The sequence below is a fragment of the Carettochelys insculpta genome, chromosome 10, assembly GCF_033958435.1.
Source record: "Carettochelys insculpta isolate YL-2023 chromosome 10, ASM3395843v1, whole genome shotgun sequence".
Lineage (NCBI taxonomy): Eukaryota > Metazoa > Chordata > Testudines > Carettochelyidae > Carettochelys > Carettochelys insculpta.
In genome coordinates, this window is record NC_134146.1 from 50,603,293 (window position 1) to 50,625,529 (window position 22,237).

Sequence of the window (22,237 nt, forward strand, 5' to 3'; positions counted from 1 at the left end):
ACCAAACCTTTAGCTCTGCTCATCTCGGAGAAGCTGGGTTGCACAGTGAACAGGCCCAGCCAGGAGCTGGCTCAAAGGGCCCAGCCCAACCACCCAGTGCCTGAGCTCCAGACAATAGGAAATGGTCCCAGGCCTTGGCACTACTGTAGTGGTCTGGACCCAGCACCACGGGCTGATTCCATGGTGCAATGGTGCCCTGTACCAGATGCTTCAGAGGAAACATAACCTGGCTTGCCTGGAGCTGCCATCGGTCGTCAGAAAGGCCACGGACTGGGTGGTGTGGAACTTCAGTGGGTGCCGTTGTGCCTCAAAGGCAGAGAGCTGGTGCTGCAACCGGCTCTGCTTGTAGCCCTGTGATGTGGGCGGTGTGGAGTGAGAACACCTGCAGTACCACAGACCATCCCTTCTCCTTTCCTGCAGGTTGTGCCCGGTGAGCCAGTGTGCAGGGAAGCTGGGGGCCATGGAACTGCCCTGTCCCTCAACCTGACAGCAACTTTTGGGGCACATCATGCCCCCAGGGCATTAAGGTAGGTGCAGCCATTGTGCCCTTCAGCTTGCAGTTGCATCATAGACCAAGGGTGCTGAGACCCAAGCTTCTGGGCTCACTGGTTCTGCTTCCAAGCTCAAACATCCCCACTGTGTCGTGGTCCAGCCCTAGCCATGGCTGGGCCTGGCTCTTCCAGCCCTACTAATGCAGCCACACTGCTCCTTGCAGATGATCTGGTTGGCTCTGCGATGTGCCACATGCCCACACAGCACAATGACAGGGCTTGGACCCAGGTCACCGTGGGACTTGGGCTCTGACTTGCCCCCAGAGTTTTCTGTAAGCTGAGCACTTGGGCGGCTGCCCAGGAAAGATTCAGGAGCCACCCAGATAATTAGCGGAGTGTCCATGGTGGGCAACGTGTATTTCTATAGGTGGTGCCCATCTGCACAGGCCTTCGTGCACATAACTAAATTTATTCCACCCATGGATAGAAAAAAATTAGAGGGACCCCTGCTCACCCCTGAATGGTGCTCGCTGATGTGAGTGTGGCTGGAAAGGGGGCTTATGTTCAAACCTGAGTCAGAGCCCAGGCTTAGCGTGCGGTGTAGATGTACCCAGGGAGACCACACCAGTGGCAAAAGTCCCTGGAGCTCTTTGTCTGCCCCCTCCACTCAGCAGGTCTAACCGATTCAGGGACATATTGTAGAGCAATAGGTCTTGTTCAGCTGGCCCATATCCCGGAGGCCAATTGCTGCTGTGCTCTCTTCTACTCTCTGCTCACCCATCCCGTCCATTGCAAGAATGAATGGCGCAATTTGCTTTTCTTTAAAAAAAAATCCATTTATTGAAAACACTGTGTAACACTTTGTACAAGTTGTCCATGGAAAAATCTGTTCCCCTGTCCTGGCTCAGACCTGAATACAAAAGAATGGAGGCAGAACTCTGCTGCTGACAGCCCCGGCCTGGGTGCAGACTTGCCAGACCGGAACTTCCTGGGCAGTTGTTCACACGTGGTTGCCCTGGAAGTCGTAGGGGTAAGAGGGCTGCAGGACTGGGCGTAAGCCTGGAGCAGATGGATAGGTTGTACTATTGAAGTGTTCCACAGGGTCCCACTGCACAGGTGGCTGTCAGAGCACCCTGAGGTCAAACATCCCACCAGCATCACCTGCATATGTCAGTGATTGACGCTTCCCCCATGAATTGCTTTCCTCAGCAATGCCTGCTCCAGCGATTGCCTTGAGACCAGGGTTGTCTCTCTTTAGTGAGCCTAGATTCAAAACACTGGGACTTGGGATGTGGCCTGGATCTTTCTAGACAAAAAGATTCAAGGATAAAATGGTAGCATACGCCTGGGAGAGGTATCCCCGGGGGTTGCTCAGGCCCTGGACCAGGGCTCAGTTTGGTTCACCAGATTATGAATGACTTGAAAGAAGAGGCAAGCTAATTCATTCCCTGGGAGATGCCACACCAGGGACAGTTGGAAGCAGAAGAGAGGATATATGTAAAAGAAAGCGATCCAGAGAGGTTTGGAGTAAGAGCACAACTTTGGAAACGAGTGAGTAAATTTAGAAACTTGCGAGTTAATCCAGCTGGAGAATAGTTGGTGGACACACTGAGGGAAACAGAAATCAAAGTGCTCAGGAAGCAGCCAGGCTGAAAGAAGCCTGCAGGTGACAGAGGATGGCCTTTGCCAGGTGACAGTGAAACATAGAGCAGTACCAGTGAGTGATGCACCTGCAGAGGCATCATGTCATAGGTGGACAAGGTGCTCATCCCTCTGTGCAATGTACCTGGAACACAGTGCAGGGCTGTCTCACCCCCAGATTGAAGCTGCGAGTTTGGGGACAGATAAATTTAGAAGAAAATTAAGACAAAAAAGTAAAGGAGACAAACAATCAACTCAGCTAGGAGATGACTAACGGCACAGGTGGTGATTGGATAGAGCAGCTGGTAACTAATATTTGAATGGAGCAAACTTCAAGTAGTAGGGGAGTTTTTTAAGGTGGTATCCACCGGCATAGAAATGATATACATGTGTGCACAAGATGCACGTGTGTGTGTGTTTGTGTGTAGTGGTAACAGGTAAGAGAAAGGAGTAAAACTGAGCAAAGTCCAATGTAGGGTAAATAACATCAGAAATAATCTGCAGCATGCCACAGGGGTTTGCTAATGTCTGTGACTGTGATTCTGCAGTGTGTCTCCGGTGTGCTGATCTGCACATACAGAGACAGCGAAAACAGAAAGCCATAGAAAAACCATAAGACCTTATCAGACCCTCTTAGAACAGGTACTATGGGTCAGGTCTTTCCCCGAGGTTAGGGTATTTCTTCTAACACTACTTCTTCTACTACTTTGTATATGAAAAAAATATATATATACACACCACACTGGACTCCAGCTTACAAGGGGCTGAATTGTTACCATCTAATTATTTTTTTATATACGAAGCACGACTATTTGTCTGAGAAGGAGCATCTCTTTCCCTTTTTCTCCCAGTGAGCTGCAGGAGCAAGATTAACACAAGCGTGGAGGCTGCACCTTTCCAATGAGCGCATCCATGTATGAGGCTGGTCTTCCTCTTTGGGACGGGAGAGAAAGGAGGATTCATGTCCAGTAATGAGGAAGGCTATAAAAATACACACATTGGCGGTAATAAAAGGAAGGCAGTATACAGAAGGTCCAAACTCTGCTCCAATCTCTTCTCTACACCCTCCCTTGTATGAGCTTTGTTGCCGACACAGCTGGTTTCTCCCCCATCATAATTACACGTAATCCTTGCCTGTGGAGGGGGCACTCTTTGGGTAGGCTCGGGTGGGTGGGTAGGAAGTTTCTTTGTGGGGACAGGAACAGCACAGGAAGGCACCTCCCAAAATGGTGAGAGAAGCAGCCGCCCAGCCAATGAAGAGGGCCTGTCCAAATTCATATCTGGAGAGAAATCATAAATAACAATAAATATTAAAACGTCATAGGAGCAGAAGCAACAACACCGCAACAGACTCTGGCCAGAGGGCCAACCAACACGCAGCAAGCCCTTCTTCAGTAGAGTCATACTGTTGGTCCAAAATATAAGGCGTCAGGTCCCCCAAAATCATGGTATTGCCTCAAAAAAGTATGCTATTAAAAACAGAAAGCACATGGGGTTTCTTTTCCTGGCCTTCTGGTTTTGGAGCATGGGGTAATACCTGCGTCACAGCGTCAACCCTTTCTTTGCTCTCAGGAAGGTTAGAAATGTACTTTTTTTCATAAGTGAATGACGGTCAAGATTCTCACTGAATCAGATGCCCCCAGGAGCTCCGGCGTTAGAAAAAATCAAGAACTATCAGGAGACTTGAAACCAGGAGAGCTCTTCAACTGTGAGTCCCTAGTAGCCTAGTGGGTTTATGGGTCCCCCTCTGCATGACTAGAACACCTGTGAAATCCACACTCCAGTTGCTTTCGTACTTCAGGCCTCAAGCAGTCATCTGTGCTGAATAGCACACTTTTGCGATTCATGTAGAAATACACATGATGCTGTGTTCATTTTAAAGTACCATGAAGTGGGGAGGGATTATAAAATGGCATGGGCTTAACTGGAGTTTAAGTAGAATTATTAAGTGAAAGAACGCAGCAAGTGCGGGTCAGCAACAAACCCCAGGAGCCACAAGTAGCAGAGCCACACCTTGTGGATGGAGGACAAGGCAGATTCATACACATTCATAGTAATGGCTCAAAACAGATCTGCTCTGGGTGGAAACACCTCTGTGTGAGGCACCCTTGTCATGTGGCAATTTCTTTGATAAGAGATGCACTATTAAGGTCTTGCAAAGAAGAACTAATAAATCTTTACCTCACTCCCAAAACCATCCCACAGTTTATCTACGCCCAAGAGTTGATTCAGTTGGGTGGGGTTCGGGGCACTGTTTAGCGAATCTCCTTCTGATTTCCCCCATCTGAGCTACATTCATTCTAAAGCTGGTTGGAAAAGGGAGGCATGGGTGGGAGATCATGTCATATTTTGTTTCTCCTTTTTCATGGATTTTTTTTTTAAATTTTCCAGGTAGCTCTTGCCAGCCCTTCTGGAAACAAAGATGGTGTGGGTATGGAGGGGGCTAATGGACCCCCCCCTCAAATAACAGCAACATATTTATATAATGGCTTATAATTGGTACCATGGATGGAAGTAGTGAGTACATTGTTCTTCTTCAGTGCCTTTCACCTGTGGAACTCAATGTGTTTCCCAAACAGCCATTTTTTAAGCTTCACAGCTACATTGTTTTTTTTTTTCCCATGTCACAGATGATCAGACTGGGACACAGAGAATGGATCAAGTTTTGTTCAGGTCACACAGCAAATCAATGATGGAGCTAGGAACAGAACTCTTGAATTTTAGCTCTCTGGCCCATGCAATAACCATGAGGCATTACTTCCCCTGAATTACAAACATGAATCATACTTGTATAATGACTTATATATACTTATATATACTTATACATGACTAGGGCTTCTAGGTACTTTGATAATACAAATAATGGTAATTACTTGTCACAGCTAACTCACCCGAATGGCATACAGGCTAACTCTGCAAGGCTTAATCCAAAGATAAAAGTAAAGATGACACTAAAATAACACTAACTTAAATTCTTCTGCTGGTTTTACCCATGCAATCCCACTGAGGCCACTGGCCTGTCACCCTTTACACCACTAGTGTATTTGGCCAAATGGCAAAATATGTATCCTACGTTCTTTTTTCAAATGCTAAGCAGCTTGCATTAGAATTAAAAAAGGTAAAACTGACAGCGTGGAGAGAAGGCTTGGTGGGGAAAACAGAGACCTCAGATTGAGCCAAGAGCATGATTTCAAAGTCAAATGCAATGAGTCACATGAGACTTTGCAAATGAGTTACATTTCATTGCCAACTGCTAATCACCTGCCTTGCCTTGTTGGGTTTATCACTTGGTTTTGGCCATTTGATTGGCACAGGAAAACAGATTAGGTGAAGTCAGATCCCCTCCTCTATGCCAAGAAAATATGCTGTACCACAAAATAGTTTAAAGCATCTATTTGCAGAAACCATGGACGCTCGTTAGAAATAATTGGCAGCAAGGAGGCTATAAGCGTCATAGAAAGGGACATCAAAGGCAAAAAGCTTCTGCGTGGCATCGCTGGAATATTTGAGACTCATTGTTCTGATGTTTACAGCCAACTGTGCTCGAAACTGAGATGCTAGGGCTGGCTCTACCATTCACCTGCTGTGCAACCCTGAGCAAGTCCCTGTTCTTTGCCTCAGTTTCCCCATCTGAGGTAGTCATACTGGCTCATAAAGCACTTGGAGATCTATAGCTGAAAAGTCCCAAACTGAATATATTTCTTTCATGGCAAAATTAAAAATACCCATGATTTTAGCTTACTATCAAGGGACATGCCATTTTAATCACCATTAAAATTTGCTTTAAATTAAAAAAATTAAAGTAAAAAAATTGGGAGAAAAGTGAAACCAGTATGTCTTGTTGTACACAAAGAAGTTGTTTACATTTAATGCTATTTCACTATTTTGTCACACACCGGGCTCTTGACTGGCTTTCCTGTGCTGCTAAATGGGGTCCAGCTAGATCTCAGCTCAGTGAAAAGAAGGTCCTCACTTGCCAAAGGGGTTTGTGGTACAACAAGAGATGTGAAACAGTGGCTTCAAGCAACTTTAAAAAGTTGTGCTTCACTCCACTGGGAGTGAACGGAGCCAAATATGTGAACATTCATGGAGGAGGCTGGTTGGAGTGAGAGACATTCAGGGCTTGGTTCACCCTGGAGCCATGTGTCGGCATGGGTATCTGTGCTGATTGAGTGATCATTCCAGTTTGGTGGCTTTATGCCCTCTTTTTTGCACAGGTGTCAAAATGCAAGGCAGCGAGGAGCCGGGCCCCTTGACCTTTTTAAGAAAACTCTGAAAGTCATGGAATTTATGGTGCAACCAGTGTTCCCTCTAATCTTTTCCACCCATGTAAGGAGTTTTTCTATCCATGTGTGGAATATTTTTATGTGCACCGAGGCATATGCATGTGCACCACCAGCAGAAACAAAAACCCTAGCTGGGGCACTCTGCTAATCAGCTGGGTGCCACTGGAAACTCTTCTGAGTGGTCACACAAGAGCCCAGCTCACAGGGAACACTGGCTGATGCCAGCATGCAGGTCTAAATCCTACTTTTGTGACAGAATCCACGTGGGCGACAGACTCCAGAGAAGTATCAGAGAGGGAGCCGGGTTAGTCTGTAGCTTTGAGAACAACAAGGAGTCCTGTGGCACCTCATAGACTAACGGATATTTTGGAGCATAAGCTTTCGTGGGCAAAGACCCGCTTCACCCCCAACTCATGCATCTGATGAAGCAGGTTTTTGCCCATGAAAGCTTATGCTCCAAAATATCTCTTAGTCTATAAGGTGCCATAGGACTTCCTGTTGTTCTCAGAATCCAGACCGGTGGCTTGGTTTGCAGAATAGGCACATTTCTCATGTTGAATCCTTCTAACATGAGCCCCAGGACAATCACCCAAGTGCTGTGAAGGCTGGGAAACTCCTTTCAGCTGACCTTGTCAATAATCATGATAGACCCATTCTTCCATCAACTGAAATCAGTGGCAAAATGCTCATTGACTGGGAGGGGTCAGCCCCCAACTGGCAACTCATTGGCCTCAGCATTCAGTGTCATTAGGCAAGACTGGCTGTTACCTGGTGTTGACAGGGGTGAAAGGGTTGTAGAAGTCCCGAGCCACTCGATGTCCATACCAGGATGTGGCCACCAAGACAGCGAAACCTGACAATGAAATTCAGACAGTTACGTGGCTGGTTAGCCAATAGAGAAACCACCAAGGAGGTAACATGGTCCTGGCAAAGAGTAGTGCATTGTGGGTCTGCAATCCTGAGAGTCTTTGAGCATCCACACCTGGAGACGAAACTGGCTTGAAGCCACCAGTCAGCAGAGGGTGGGAGATATGAGGAGCCAGTGCCACTGAGGCAATTTGGCTAATTCATTCACAAATCCTAGGTGATCTGGACTAGAGGGAGAGTTCACCTTCCTTGCACTGGGGACAGCTGCAATCTGGTCTCTTTGGTGGTCAAAACCTGGCATCTCTGTGGTACTGGGACGCTAGAGAACAGCCATTTTGGAGAAGGCCAACCAAATGAAAGATTAGCCTAACTATGTGTCTGTAGTTTCCATGGGGTTAATAAGTGAAGGCAACATTTATTTGCAGATGTTCCCATACAACACACAGTTAAAAGCACTTTATACCCTCCTCTCAGCCAAAATACCTGATTGCAAAATAAAAAATGGGCACCTTGAGGTGTGTTTGGTCTTAGAAACGTTACCAACCTGCAACAAGGAAGAGCACGCCGCCAATGACAGCCATCCTCATCTTCATCACCTCATCATCCTCCATACATTTCATGCATTTCATGCCAATCACAGCCACAAATACGGCAATGAGACCCAGGATTATGCCAGCCACCACCAGTGCCCGAGTAGCCTGCAGACTGCCTACAAGGACAAACATAGCATTGTGTTGGTTTAGAGTTATTATGCAGTGATCACTGTGTTGAAAAGAACAGACACACAGGTTGGAACCAAAGTTATTGGGCTTAATATAGAGTTACTGGTGAAGTTCTATGGCATCTGTTATGTACTACAGGTTGAACCTCTATAGTCTGGCACTCTCTGGTTCTGCAATGTCTGTGGTCCAACATGATTTTAGTTAGCCAGATGTCCACTTATCATGGGTGTGGCTAAGTTTCCTTCAGTCCCATGAAGTTTGTTGACAACTACCAGTCTGGGCTCTGATTGTTCTGTGCTGTTATTTAGCCCTACTCCTAAATGGCTTCTAAGAGCCCAGTAAGCAGTGGAGCTGTTGGTAATGCGGCTAGACAACATTTACTTCCTGTAGTTTAGCAAATTCTCTCGTTCACTACCAGTCAGGTCCTGAGGGTACCAGCCAAGAGAGGTCCAACCTGCATGTCCAGGCCTTAAACTCTATGGAGATCTGTTTGGCAACAACCTGATGATCACATAATGTGGTGGACACACAATCACTTCAGAAGAGAAGTTATGACAGTTGAGTGCTCAGCTCCTTGCAGGATTTGTGCTTCAAGAACTTTTGATCCAACTTTTAATTCCAATTAAAAAGAATAAATTTGCTAGTTCTCAAAGGAACTACGTTTGGTTTTAGGCTCCAATTTGGCAAAAGCCTCTAAACGCATAACTTTAAGCACCAGAATAGTTCCATTATGATCAAAGGGAACTGTTGAGCATTCAATACTTTTGAAAGTCAAGACACCTAATTTAGGCATCTCAGAGCTTGTCTATATGGTACAATCATCTGCACCAAGAGCAGGAGGTACGAATTCTAACATGGACCAATGAGCTAACTGGCACCTGTAGATGCTGAAGGACCAGGCTAGAAGTTGCCTTGTGCATGTTAATCCAGGATTGACTGTAGCTTTTCTGAGGCTCATATGATGCCAAATGCCCTTTTTAATTAGAGCTGTTCTGAATACAATCAGCTTTGTTAAAATCGTTTTTCACTGGATGGCCCTGATAGGGCTATTTTTTTTTTTTTAAATAAAGCTGAGCTCATTTCAACAAGTATTTGTTTAGAAAAAAATGGAAAATGTTGCAATGCCCCATCTTGACATTTTTGGAATGAAAAGTTTAGGCATTTCATTTAGTAATTTACTTGATTTTGTAACCAAAAATAAAGGGTGAATACCGGATTTTTCTAAATGAAATGTTTTGGTTCGTCCAAATTTATCCCAGGAATTTTACTGTATAAAATTTGAAATTTTGACTTTTCTCACAAGTTCAAAATTGTTTCACAGGATGGAAACTTCATTTGCCAGCCTATTCTACTTATAACATAATGTCCCTGCAGTCCAGAAATCAAGAAAACATTACTTTTGAGACATTGGATGATGCTGACTTTTAGGGAAAAAACGCACTTGCTTGAGATCTTGCTAATCCAGAAAAAAATAATTTAACTATTAAATTCTATGTGAACTTTGTTAATATCTTATTACACACATTTTTAGCATGTGCACACACACACACACATACACACAATCATCATCGTCTCTATGCCTGATTTTACACCAGAGGAGTCAATGGCTGCAGGAGCAAACCTTATGTCTCAGTAACACTGTTGCTCCTCTATTCCTGCGCCATCCAAACTGTTCTGTGATTATGTTAATGCAATTTTCTTTCATGTAAATGACTTGGCCATTTTGACTCTGTGCATACGTCTACATTGCTGGTAGCTGGATTTTCTTAGAATGGAAATAAGAATAGAATAAAACTGTTACAAGAAGAAATCTAGATTTGCAGGGAGGGATAAAAGTAGATTGTTAATTAAGTCACACATGATTCAAGAACTAGACAAAGCCAGGAGCTTCCCCTCACCCTACATATCGCCCTGTCCCGTATTTGGGACAGGGAGATATGGTCACCCTATCAAGGGTGCTGGATTAGAGTGGTTAAAGCTGTAGTGTCTTTGGAAGAGTCCTTCCTTTAAAGCCAGGCCGCGGTGACCCTGACTAGTCCATCAACCACAAGGGTTCTTGCTTGTTGCGTTACCTCAGAAAGTCACCAATAATTTAAAGGCAAGTCAGGACCAGCCTTTACGTAAAAGTTCAACTTCTTAATGGTGTACGAGTAGGTTGTGCTGTGCATAAAAAAACCCAGACAGATCCAGATCAGTGGGAACTGACACACCCTGCCCCAGAAAAGAAATTCTCAGTTCCCCTGGAGGATTTTCACTTTCAGCATGGTGGGGCTTGGCTGGCTTGTGTTTCCCTGGCTTTCTTCAAAAGGGAAAATGCCCATCAAAGCAATCCAGGTATTTTTCATCAAGATTCCTTTGTGTCACCATTCGTCATGGCCTGCAAGCTAAGCATCCCTTGCTTACTGCGAGGTGACCCTGTGATATCAATGGAGTGTCATAGTTGTCAGTGAAATCAGAATCAGGCTTTAGATGTATAATATTATGCTATTAAACAAGCAGAAAAAAGTCAAGCTCAGTGATCAAGCACAGGTGATTTCAAACCAAAAGACTATTTGGTAACACCCTTTCCACTGGTCGTTTTTTCGTATTTGTCAAGTTATATTGAATAATTGTTGATTCAAATATTTGTCCATGAGCTGTAGCTTCGAGAAGACTGGCATCAAAATCAGCTCCCAATAGTATACTTTTTCTGAAATAGCATCAAAGGCCCCACACGTGTCGCATGCTAAATTTTGCAACATCAACAGCTTTGCAATGGCCAGTTGCTGAGTGCATAAGCCTGTTTCCTTTGTACATGGGGGGGAAGATTGTCAGATGCACTGTGACCATATGTCACATGATGTGGTAGGGTTATTGTGCATAACTGGGGTTCATTCATATTTTTAAAGAGATGTCCAAAAGGGAGAGAGGTTTTGAAAGCAATGAAAGTTTTGTAAGCGGTTCATAATTCTGGGACATAATTTAAATATTGGGCAACTAGGAGTAAAGGCCCAGTTATTTGACACAAGAGGTAAAAAATTAGGAAATAAATTACTGGGGGAGGTATTTGACAGAAAGGAATTTAAATACATTTAGAAGACAGCTGTGGATGGCTGTGGTCACTCTGCCAGTCATCTGGGAGGCACCTGGATCTCTCCTAGGCAGCTGCTCAAGTGCTCAGCTTACAGGGAACACTGTGTAGGGGTCTGTTCTCTTCCCCTCATTTCCCTCCTGCCTGAGTGTCCTGATGTTTTTTCATGGAGGTCCACCATCTACCCAAGAAAGGGCTTTTTTCCTCTGTTCCAATACCTCCCCCCACCCAAAAAAAAAAAAAGGAAAAAAAGGCAGAATCATAGAAAACTATTGTCTCCAGTTTATTTCCATGGAGAATTTCTCAGGTATACACTATTTCTTTCATTTTGCTCCATGGACTTGAAATGGTTGAAATGGTTTGAGCATAGAGGCCAGTGATAGTCCAAGACTATTGGTCATTTAGGACAAAAAATCCATATACTAGAGAAATATGGGATTGTTTCCCCATCTCTTGCTCACACAAACCATCCCATTCAAGTCCATGCAGGTGCAGCGGCTCAGAATCTGTGAAAAATAGGCCACTTTTATTAGTGAGCCTAACAAAGAATTAAGAATTCTGGCCATAGGCACCCGGGTCTGAAAACATTGGCCTGTCCCAGTTGTCCACCAAGAAGTAGACTGACACCAAACCACAGCCATCGGATAGCACCAGTATTTGGTCACTAACATCCACTAGTCAAAAGTGAAGGGCTGTTATTGTCATTTAGTGACAGTGGACCAGTCTACAAACATTTCCTGGTGATGCGTGGCAATACAGTACTGCTGGAAAGGGTTACCTTGAAAATATTGCAACTTCGTGCAAATTCTGGAGGTGCTCTTGCTGAATTTAAAAAGTGAAAAGCAACATCCTTTATCAAATATAGCAAAGCTCTGCTCCATGGAATTTGGTTTTTGTCTAAAGTAGTGGGACATATGAATAGCATGAGGCACAATTTCACTGAAGACTTTTTTCATGGTTTTCAGTGTCCAGCCTAGAAATGTGGGATTTCTTTTATACCATCACACTTCACCCTGGATTTTGTTTATGTCACATGTTAAATAAAAGCTATGTTAGGAAAGTTACTGGTAACCCCTGCACTTTTAAACAAGCTCCTTTTGGTGGCTCTGTGTGTCCACACACACATTTATACAGTGCTGATTCTGCACACAAGCAGATTCCTTCCTTGATGGGTTGCTGATCAGCTGATGTGCCTGCATAATTTTAGCGAGAATATTTTTCTTACAATAGCTGGATATGTCTCTGCTACAAGGCCATGCAAGGCTTATGCAGCCAAGGGATGGCAGGGGTTCAGTGAAACTGACAAATGCTGCACTGATCCCTCTTCCTATGGAAGCAGAAAGGACCTGTGAGTCGCAAACAATCCATGAAGCGTGGGAAAGGTGTTGCTCAAGCTGCTCCAAAGAGCTCAGTCAGGAGTATTCACTTCCCACTGGCTTCTGTGCAAGCTGGAGATGCTCATCACTGTGAAACCTATAAGAATGAGTCACCCAGAGAGGCCGGTCTGACTTGTCTTGCTGTTGTGCCATTGCACCAGTGCTGATGACTAGGAACTTTCTCCTTTGTTTTCATGGGATGCTTAGGGAAAAACTAAACCCCACAGGGTGAGCTTCAAGATGAGGCAACGCCTTCTCTGTGATAAGATCAGTTCTAAAAGGAGGTGTCTCAGAAGCAAGCAGGTTTAAAAAAATAGAGGGATTTTATCTTATGCTGAGTGAACATCTAACATGCTGCAAAATGTGGAGAAAGATTCGCCCAGGTAAAAGGGATGAGTGCTGAACGCCGATCAAAATGGACTTAGATAAAGACGACAGACTGGTAACTCAGGCCAATGAAGTTCTCTCTCTCAAATCATACAAACTCTTAGTGGTAGCAATAGGTGCCTACCCCACACTGCCCCACAGGAGGTGGGTGCATTATCTGACATCTCCAATCAGGAAGGTTCCACCTGTAGTCGCGATGAGGGCACTTAGCTATCCAGGGCACATCTAATTTTAGGTTCCCCTTGCTGGAAAGGAATGATTAAGGATGGTGAATTTTTGTCTAGCTCTTCATCTTCTCAAATGTTAACCAGTCCCCACGACAACTATGTCATCCCCATTGCACAGAGAGTTGAGATAGGGGAAAATCAGCCACCAGGGGGCAAATTAAGCCTTAGCCATGGGAAGGCACCGATCCTGTAGAGCAGCACCTGCTTATTTCAGATCTAAAGATAACAAAGAAGTGGGTGACTTGTCTAACTCCACGTAGCACGTCAGTGGCAGAGCCAGGAGCAGAACCCAGCTGTTTCTGCTACTAGTCCCAGGCTCAGTCCTGTAGATCCCCCAGTCATCACGGTGTGGCACCTCTGACCTGAAAGTGAAAACTTCTCTCCTCCCCTAGGAGGGCTCAGCCCGAGGTAGGATGCTGGGGATCGGGGAAGAGAGGTGTCTGCACATGAGGAACACTGCTGGGATCGTAAGGTATCCAAGCCCAGGTTTGTCGTCTGGGATGGAACGGGGAGGCACACAGAAGAACCCACCTGGCGGTGGCTGTCTCACCGCTTGCCTACAGGGCATTGCCTTTCCCAGCAGCAGCATCCCCCAGGGCGATGAATGGGTTAGGCAGCAGCAGTCCTGACAAGACACAGGAGCAGGAGCTCTGCTGTGAGTGAATGAGCGAGTGCGCAGGAGGGGTTGAGAACTTGCAGTGAAGGTGCCAAGCACGTCCTGCCACTGATGCTCTGGGCCGATTCCCCAGGCTCTCACCCCAGTGCAGAGCAGAGCTCACTCCACAGAACTATGGGATGGCCCTGTCCTTGGCTCCCATAGGGCTCTTCCTATCTCCTTGAGAGGCACACCAACCCATGTGGGCTATCAGGCAGAACATCTCACTGGCTGCTCAGCCATGTTCACAGCCACAAGCAGTCCTGTGGCCCCTGAGAGCCTAACAGTGTATTAGGTCACGGGCTTTTGTGGGCAAATCCATTATTGAGTGTCCAGGGTGGTTAAAGAATTCCCATATAGATTTAAGTGGAATATAGGGGAACACTTACGTCATTATTGAATGACCAGGGAGGCTGAAATGTTCCCCTATATTCCACTTACATCTATAGGGGAACACTTTAGCCACCCTAGACAGCCACTAATGGATTTAAAAGTAGAATTCATCTACAAAAGGATTTTACCACACGATGACTGAAGGAGACATCTAATGGGAATTCATTTGCAAATCTGATGCCTTTAACCTTGGCCTGAACAGAGACCTTAACGGGTGGATGCATTACAAGGGCAACTTCTCCACCTCTGATATTTTCAGGAGTGGGACACACCCTACTTCATTTGCTTCATTAACTGGTCCTACCAGTGACTACCCCTTTCCCCCCTCTCTGTGTAAGCCCTGGGTTCTTTTTTCCACTCCATTCGTCCAAGGAAGTGGGTTTTACCCACAAAATCTCAGGACCTAATACATGTGTTAGTCTCAGAGGGGTGACCCTGCAGCTTCCCAAATACCAGGCAGTCCTGTGGCACATTAGAGACTATCAGCTATGGTCAATAGTTCACTAAATTCATTGCCAAGCTTATCTTCAGCCCCAGGCTGGGCTGTATGCGGAGCAGGGCAGATTGTGCACTCTTCATTTCCCAGCAGAGAGCACTTACACAGAGTCCCGCATGCACTGAAGGAGTGAGAGTTCCTCATGGCTTGGTCCTGCTGTCCTCATGCGGGAGAAGATCCCAGGGATGAAAAGGACTGTGGGGGTCAAGAGGAGTTTCCCTGCAGTATGGACTGCAAAGGTGTTCATTATACATTCCTTGTGGAGAAAGGACATAGGGGCTCAGCCCTGGGCGTGGCACTGTGAAACCGTGCAGCACCCAGCAGTGGGACAGCAGTGGTCATCAGTGAGCTCAGAAGAAATGGGGCCAGATCCTGAGCTTGTTACTCAGCTTGTGAGGAGACATGTGCACACTGAACTAAACCCTCCTGGAAAACCCATGGCTTAAATACAGGCAGGTTCTTTCACAGACATCTCAGGTTTCCAGGGGTCCATAAAATCCCCAACCTCCACTTCCTTTACAGTCCCCAGGACACCAGATAAAGGGTTGGAGGTCTCATTGCTGCACAAAACAAAACTGGATTTGAAACGGTCTCTTTGAAAAGCAGCCGCAGGTGTGCATGTAACCACGCCCCAATTCTCCACTACCCCACACCTCGTGTAGTGCACCGCACTCACTTTGTGTAACCCACACACCTAGATGTGGTTCATTGTCCCTTGTAGTGGCACCTAGACCACTTACAGAGAGACGGAAGGAGACTCCTCTAGTGCCTTAGCTGCGCACCAGCTGGCTTTTACCTCAAGCTGTAGCAGCTCCTGCACTGAGCTCCAGAGGTCCCAGGTTCGACTCTGCCTGCAGGGCAGTTACACTTACACATCGGAGTAATGTGCACTGTGGATTGTGAGCCACAGCCTAGGAGTCACCGACTGTATAATATGCCTGCCATGGGGTGACGTCTCCTGGCAGGGGCAAGCTGATGCATGGCTGAAGGTGGAGACCGGTAATTAAGGTGGGTCACTGCAAGTCTGAGTGTCCAGTAGCAGCACCCAGGAGATGACTGATTCCAATAAACCTGCAACAACACTTGTACCCAGCCCTTTGTAGAGTCTCCATGCCAAGTGTGGTGATGTCTCCTTTCCAGAACAGCACAGGACAACATTGGTGTTATGGCGATTCGCTGGGTTAATTACAGGTAGGAATGACTGTAAGGAGCGCTACAGGGCCTGATCCAGAGCCACTCGCCACTGGAATCCTCTCCCTTGATTTCAGTGGAGTGAGGGCACCAGGACAAAGGGGGCTGTATCTGTGTTGGTCTCAGGGTAGGAGAGAGACAAGGTGGGGGAGGCGGTTCTTGTATTGACCCCACTTTCACTGGGGAAGCTGGTCCAGTTGGAGGTCTTACCTCCCCCACCTTGTCTGGTTCCAGATCAGGCCTGCCGACGGGGTGGGGGCAAAGGGGGCAATAGCCCCAGGGCTTGGTGTTTCAGAGGGACCCAGAGCTCTGGCCACCACTCTGGCTACTTTGGCAGTGGCCAGAGCTCTGAGCCCCTTGAAGTGCCAAGGCAATGCTGCTCCAGCCGTGTGAGGCTGTAGGGAGTTGGGGAGGCAGGCGGCACCGTGGTCCAGGCAGTGCTGAAAGATGACTGCCCTTGACCCCGCCCCTGCTGGGCCATGGGGCTGGGCCTCCCTCCCACCTCGCCCCGGAGCGCACAGAAGCTGTCGGCTCTGCTCCTCGGGATATAGGAGGCTATTAGGCTTGTCCTTCCAGGGAGCAAGGCAACCGCATGGCTCCATGCGTGGGAAGAGCCTGGCTGAATTCAACGTCCCCAGCTTCCTGAGGGAAGGTGCGGCCTGACCCCGAGGGAGCTCCTCAGCTGTTGGAGCTGTACCTGCAGACACAGCCGAGTCAGCCACCAGCAATGGCATGGCAGCGTCATCCGGCCCCCAGAGCAGTTACTCAGGTCCCCCAGCTGGGTTGTCAAGCCCTGGCTGCTGCCCCATGCTGGGCAGCTCAGAGCCCTGGGGAGGTTCCCTGGCCTGGGCTATGCAGGAAGTCAGATTAGCCGGTCACAATGGCCCCTTCTCAGGCCTTCTGAGGGGGCTGGGGAGGAGGCAGTTGGCCCAGGGCTGGGTCGGAGCTCTGGATCGCTACCACTGCTGCTGTAGCAAGAGTGTCCAGAGTCCCAGGTACTGAAGGCTGGCGGGTGGGAAATGCCCCAGTCCAGGTGGCACTGAGGGCTGGCTGCCCCAGCCGCTCCCCTTCTGCTCCAGCCCCTGCCCCTTCCGGGGATGTGAAGCAGCCCCTCCTGCATCACCAAGGGCCCTTCTGGCTTTGGAATCGATGACTCTACAAGAGCTAGTGTGGGTATCTGGGTACGTGCGGCAATCACACCTCTGACCGAAGCATCGAGTGACCCAGGCCATATCCGAGTGAAGGCTGAAGTTAACACAAGTGAGCTGGTCAGGGTAAACTCCAGGCTCTCCTTGGCCTGCTCTCTCCTGAGGAAACTGCCCTGGGCTTCACCAGGCTGTGAACTTATTTTAGCGAACTCCAGTTAAGAGCTAGCGAGTGAAGCTGCATCCCACGGGGCTGCTCGTGGGTGTAATATCACATCCCTATGTACCTGTTCTGCAGGATTGGGGCCATATTAGCTGAGTGGCAAAAGGGTGCAGTTCTTGCTCAGGAGGATGGCTGAATGGATTATACTTTAAGCTCCAGTGGTTGTTTTGGAGCCGCTGAAGACCCAAACAAAGCTTTGCTTATGCAACTGAGTGACTTGATCTTTCTGACAACAGGAGATTTTCTACCGCCTTCACCAGGAGCAAGACCTGTTCCTCGGAGAATATTTTCTGCACCGTAAGAAATCATGTCTGACTCACAACTTGGGCAAGTTTTGCCTCCAATTCATAGGTGCGTGTCAGCCGCTCTGGGAATTTTTGTGCAGAAGTTGAGTTGTGGGTTAAGATGGAGGGGCTCAGAGTACAGCAGTTTTCTCCCTCTCCTGGGCTGGAAACGTTTTGCGTAAATGGGGGAAGCTGGGAAAGTATCAGCTCCTAGTAAAACAACATGAAGCTGTTTGTCAGCCAATTACATAAATAGATCCACTCCCCTCCAACTCATCTGAGGCTGGGGTTGCAGGCACTTCAGGTTCTTTTCCAGATAAATCTCTCCTCCACCCTCAGGCCTTAGAGATGTCAGAGTCAGACCTGGTTTATCCAACAAAAGCAGTTCATAGTCATGCAGTGGTATGAAAAATCCACACCTGTTATAGCTATGCCAGCTTAATCCCTGGTGTAGTGGCAGATAGGTCAACAGAAGACACTTCCATCTGCCTGGCTATGACCACTCCAGGAGACAGAGTTCCTGCAGTGAAAGAAAAGCCCTTTCCATTGCTACAGCCACTGCAGGCTTGTCTATACTTAAAAAGTTTGGGCAACACAGCTATGCCAGTCAGGGGTGTGAAATGCCACACCCTGAATGACACAGGTCAGCACAACTAACTCCCAGCAAAGGAGTATTCTCAACAGAGCTGGCCATGCTCAGGGAGCTGGTGTCCCTAGACCAATGGAAAAACCATTTACGTTAGCATAGGCTGTATCTGTACTACAGTGTTTCAGTGGCACAGCTTTGGGGTCTGTAATCCTCGTAGCATAGACAAGCCCGTAGTCAGGGAGTGTTTTCCTGGAGGAGGTAGACTCTGGATAAGCCCAGATCCATCAAGAGAGCTGTGGTCTACACCTAACACTTAGACGGCTCTAGTTACAGCGGCCTGTGCTGGGAAAAATTCACACTCTGGAGCGCTGGAGTGACACTGACAGAGCCCCAGCATCCATGTGGCTTCTTTGGGAATCAAGGGCACACCGCTTTCCAGGAGGTGCTCAGCACCCTGCTGACTCAGCCCTGTCCCCATGCCCATAGAAGGTTAAGGATATAGACACAAGAATGTGGCCACAGGTGATTGCATCTGATGAGATGAAGAAACAGTCTTCATCTGACCCTTCCCAGTGTACTATGCCCCCTCACGCCCCCATCGCATGCACCCAGGCTGTCTACTGAAAGAAATGTTTAACTGACACAGAACATTCGCTTCAGGGTTGGACGAACTTTAGGGTCATGTCTGATGATCAGCCCTGTTGGTGTGAATTCAGGGTAAGAGGGGTGCCTTAGACTGACAGCTCTGCAAGAGTCAGCCGGTAGGGCGTCTCCTGGTGCGCTATCGTAGCTGCTTAGGGAACTGACAGCATTCTGTGTTGCAGGCAGTTTTTAAAGCTCCTTTTCCTAGACTGCTATAAATAGGAAACTCCCCACAATGAAGAACACAACTAAGAGCAGAAACACTTGGACAGATTCCTCCAGAGCTTCACATTCTTTCCTCCCACACCTTGGCTCATCACAAATTCCATCTGGCTGGAGTTTTCTGTACTTTCCCAAAGTACTGCTCTGCCTGTTCCTGGCCTGTTTCCTTCCAGGGGCTCAGGGCCTCAGTCACTAATTATCGGTTTTCCACCTGCAGTTTCTGACTCCTTCATCAAAATCAGGCACACAGGCCCTGTTCTCCCAGCACTATTCCGAGCTATGCCATGCTCAGACTTCAAGGAACTGCTCACAGTGGCAGTAGCAACCCAGGTGTCCCGTAAACCTGCAGAAGATGAGCTTTTTACCCCTTACAACAAAACAAAAGTGGGATTGCCCATAAGGAAGGAATCAGCAATTCTTCAGACTTTACAGGTTCATATTAGATACTTTAAAAAAAATGTTTCTTTACTGATTGATCTGCTGGCAACTAACCCCAGCTGCAAAAAATTAAAATCCAAGTAGGAGAAGGCAGTGAATCACAGCGGTAGAGCTTCCCTTCACATCCCCCTGCCTTCCAAAACAGATTACTTAAAGCAGGATTGGATGCCAAGTAAACTGAAAAAGGAACCTGTATGCCTGGACACCGGCAGCTTACACTGAAACAACTAGTTCTATTGAAAAAAGCCTCTCCCACGGAGACACGGCCTTACCAGGAGTGACACACTATGAATCCGACTAGAGCAACTCTGTGTTTGCCAGAGTGTGAGAGGAGACAAAGACTTATCTGACCCTTCCATTGCACCCGCTCAACCTCCTCTACCCCAATGCAAACAGAATACAAGAAATACTGGTATTTCCTCCCAAAGCTCCCTCGAGCAGCATGAAAACGCAGACCCAACAGGCCTAAGGATGGCACAGCTCCGACCTGGAGCTACTTACCTTCCAGATTGAGCAGGGAGTCAAACACCTTGCACTGCATCTGCCCCGTGCTCTGCATGACACAGGACATCCACAGACCCTCGTAGATCGCTTGGGCTGTCACAATGTTGTCCCCAGCATACGAGGACATCTTCCACTGGGGCAATGCTGCGCTGATGATGATGCTGATCCAGCCTATGAAAGCCAGCACGAAGCCCAGCAATTGCAGACCTCCACTGGCCATCTCTGTGGACACTTGCCTGCAAATCACTTAAAAAGTCTCCAAAGGGGTCTCCTGGGGCCCTAGATGTTAAATTGGGTTGCCTGGAACTCTAATGCTGAAACTGGTCCACCTGTGTCTCGCCCAGTAATAGCAGCAGCAATGCAAAATAGCCAGAAAAGAGTCTCTCCTTCCTCTCGGTTCTTTTACAATCCAGGCGCAAGAGGCAGTTCGTGGTGCTGGCTGAGAGAGCACCTGAATGAAGGGCAAAGCCAGTCAGGATCCTAATTTAAAGCACAGTGCTCGGGGCGCCCCCATGTGGTTTCACCTCAACTCCCTGCTAGAAACTTTTGCTTCCTCCGAAAGGATGCAGAATTCAGGCCTGGTTGCCCTTTCTGTCAATCAAAGGTGCGATTTCTATTCCTCTCTTCAGTGGGGGAAAGGGCTGATTTTCTCCAGCACTTGGCTCCCATGTTAGATCAACTCATTCTTTAAAGTGCTACTTGACTGCTTTTTGTTTTCATTTAATTTGGATTTATTGATACTGCTCCTCAGCCAATGAGTGCTGAGCGGGAGTGATAGAGACACCATTGTATCTCACTCCACCTTGTTTGTTGCGCACTTGTGGTTGTGGGACACAGCAGCAACTGAGAGGTGACTAATGCTACCCAAAGCAATAGCACATCCAAGTGATCTCACAGTGATACTGAGCGCTGCTGGAGCACCTCCCGTCTGAGGATCTCAAAGCTCTTTGTAGGCCGTGGCCAATTAAGGCACACTCCCCTGTGGGGCAGGTATTCTGGACCATATTTAATAGACCAAGGTGGAATCACAGGCAGACAAACAGGGCTGGAAATAGTTTGCAGCATGCCTTGAAAGTGACAGAATCTCTGATGGGCCCCTCAAATGCACTCCAGCCTGAGGCAGCAGGGGCTTAAGAGAGTGAATTTTGCCAGCACTAACACTGACTCACTGAGCAGCCTTGGGTCAGTCACTTCACCTGCCCCTGCTTCCGTACCCCTCCCCCTGTCTTCCTCGAGAAATTGGAATGCCGGTTCTGAGGTGAGGAGTAGTTAATGTTTGCCCAGTGCTTTGAGTAGGGAAATACTGAGCAGCCTTGTCATAGAGGCAGTACAGGTAGGTACCTCTAGTGCTTGCCTTAGGATTTAGGAGAGGAAGGTGACTACACTAGGGCCTGTGTATTTTGCTTCCTACAGGCAGCTCCTGTAATGCCCCTTGTATTCATTTTGTTTTAAATAAGCTGTTCCTGATATGGTCCTTCTATAAGTGTTTTGCCCAGGCCTCCTTCCTCTTTCTTTGCTAGTTCAGTGGGGCCTGGCAGTGGGGCGTTGTTCCGCTATAGTCTTTATCTGGACCAGACAACTTATGTTCAAGCCCACACTGCCTTGTCTGTACTAGGGTTGTACCCTGTGTTAGTTACTCCATGTTAGTTCCCTCCACACACTTTCTCTGTGGCCTAGTGAAGATGCAGTGATTTGATGAGCAGGTGCAATGGCCAGTGAAAACAACCAGAAAAACAGCAATCAGAGCAGGTCAATTTCACCTCACCACTCCCCCCCGCCCCCACCCCCAAAACTGTTCTTGGTAGTGCATGCTTCATCCCCATGATGCCCACCCCAGTCCCTTAACCCAAAACCACCCTTTGTGTTCCCAGCCCATCTCGCCAACTTTGTGCAGCCTCCCCTCCACTGCACACTCATGCAATGGAGAGGAACTGGCTGCAAGGGCTGCATCTGAGATATATTTGGACACAGTCTGGCATGAGAATAAAAATAGAAGATGTATCTCCACAAAAGTCGCCCAGCCCCTGTCAATCACGAGCACAAATGTGCTTTCAATAACCTAAATCTTTGGACTGTAAGCTGTGAACTCCGCCTTCAGTGAAGCCTGGCCAGTCAGCAGGTTCAGCTCTCTAAAGCTTGCTCTAAAATCTGCACCATTGTTCTGGTTGCCCTGAAATTCCAAGGGCCTCATGGGGGAAGTGGTTTGTGTCCTGAAGATTTCAGTGGAGCAGCATAAGAGAAGGGGCTGTAGCCTCAGTGCTCATGCCTCTCACCAGGAGAGCCAAAAGCTCTGCAAAAGGAGGAGACAGCTGTTTGTACTGCCTTATAGGACAAAGAGGTTACATGATTTGCAAAACCATCTCTTAAGTCAATGGCAGAGCCCAAGCG

At 47.5% G+C, this 22,237-nt stretch overlaps 1 protein-coding gene across 1 annotated transcript; it reads right to left on the minus strand.

Annotated features, from left to right (window-relative positions):
• Nucleotides 1-3,238: 3,238 nt before the first annotated feature.
• CLDN1 (claudin 1) lies at nucleotides 3,239-20,283 on the minus strand. The gene is made up of 4 exons (XM_075003993.1): nucleotides 19,847-20,283; nucleotides 7,830-7,994; nucleotides 7,187-7,271; nucleotides 3,239-3,412 (listed from the first exon to the last, which is right to left on the minus strand). Exons 1-4 carry the CDS (start codon nucleotides 20,067-20,069, stop codon nucleotides 3,250-3,252), a joined length of 636 nt encoding a protein of 211 aa, XP_074860094.1. The 5' UTR covers nucleotides 20,070-20,283; the 3' UTR covers nucleotides 3,239-3,249.
• Nucleotides 20,284-22,237: the final 1,954 nt, after the last annotated feature.

Bases quoted from the DNA above. Each gene is read 5' to 3' on its own strand.
- CLDN1 (XM_075003993.1), bottom strand. From the start codon at position 20,069: ATGGCCAGTGGAGGTCTGCAATTGCTGGGCTTCGTGCTGGCTTTCATA. The intron at 7,995-19,846 runs GTAAGTAGCTCC...TTGTCCTTGTAG, and splicing joins CTCCCTGCTCAATCTGGAAG to GCAGTCTGCAGGCTACTCGG. The intron at 7,272-7,829 runs GTTGGTAACGTT...TTTCATTGTCAG, and splicing joins CGTGCTCTTCCTTGTTGCAG to GTTTCGCTGTCTTGGTGGCC.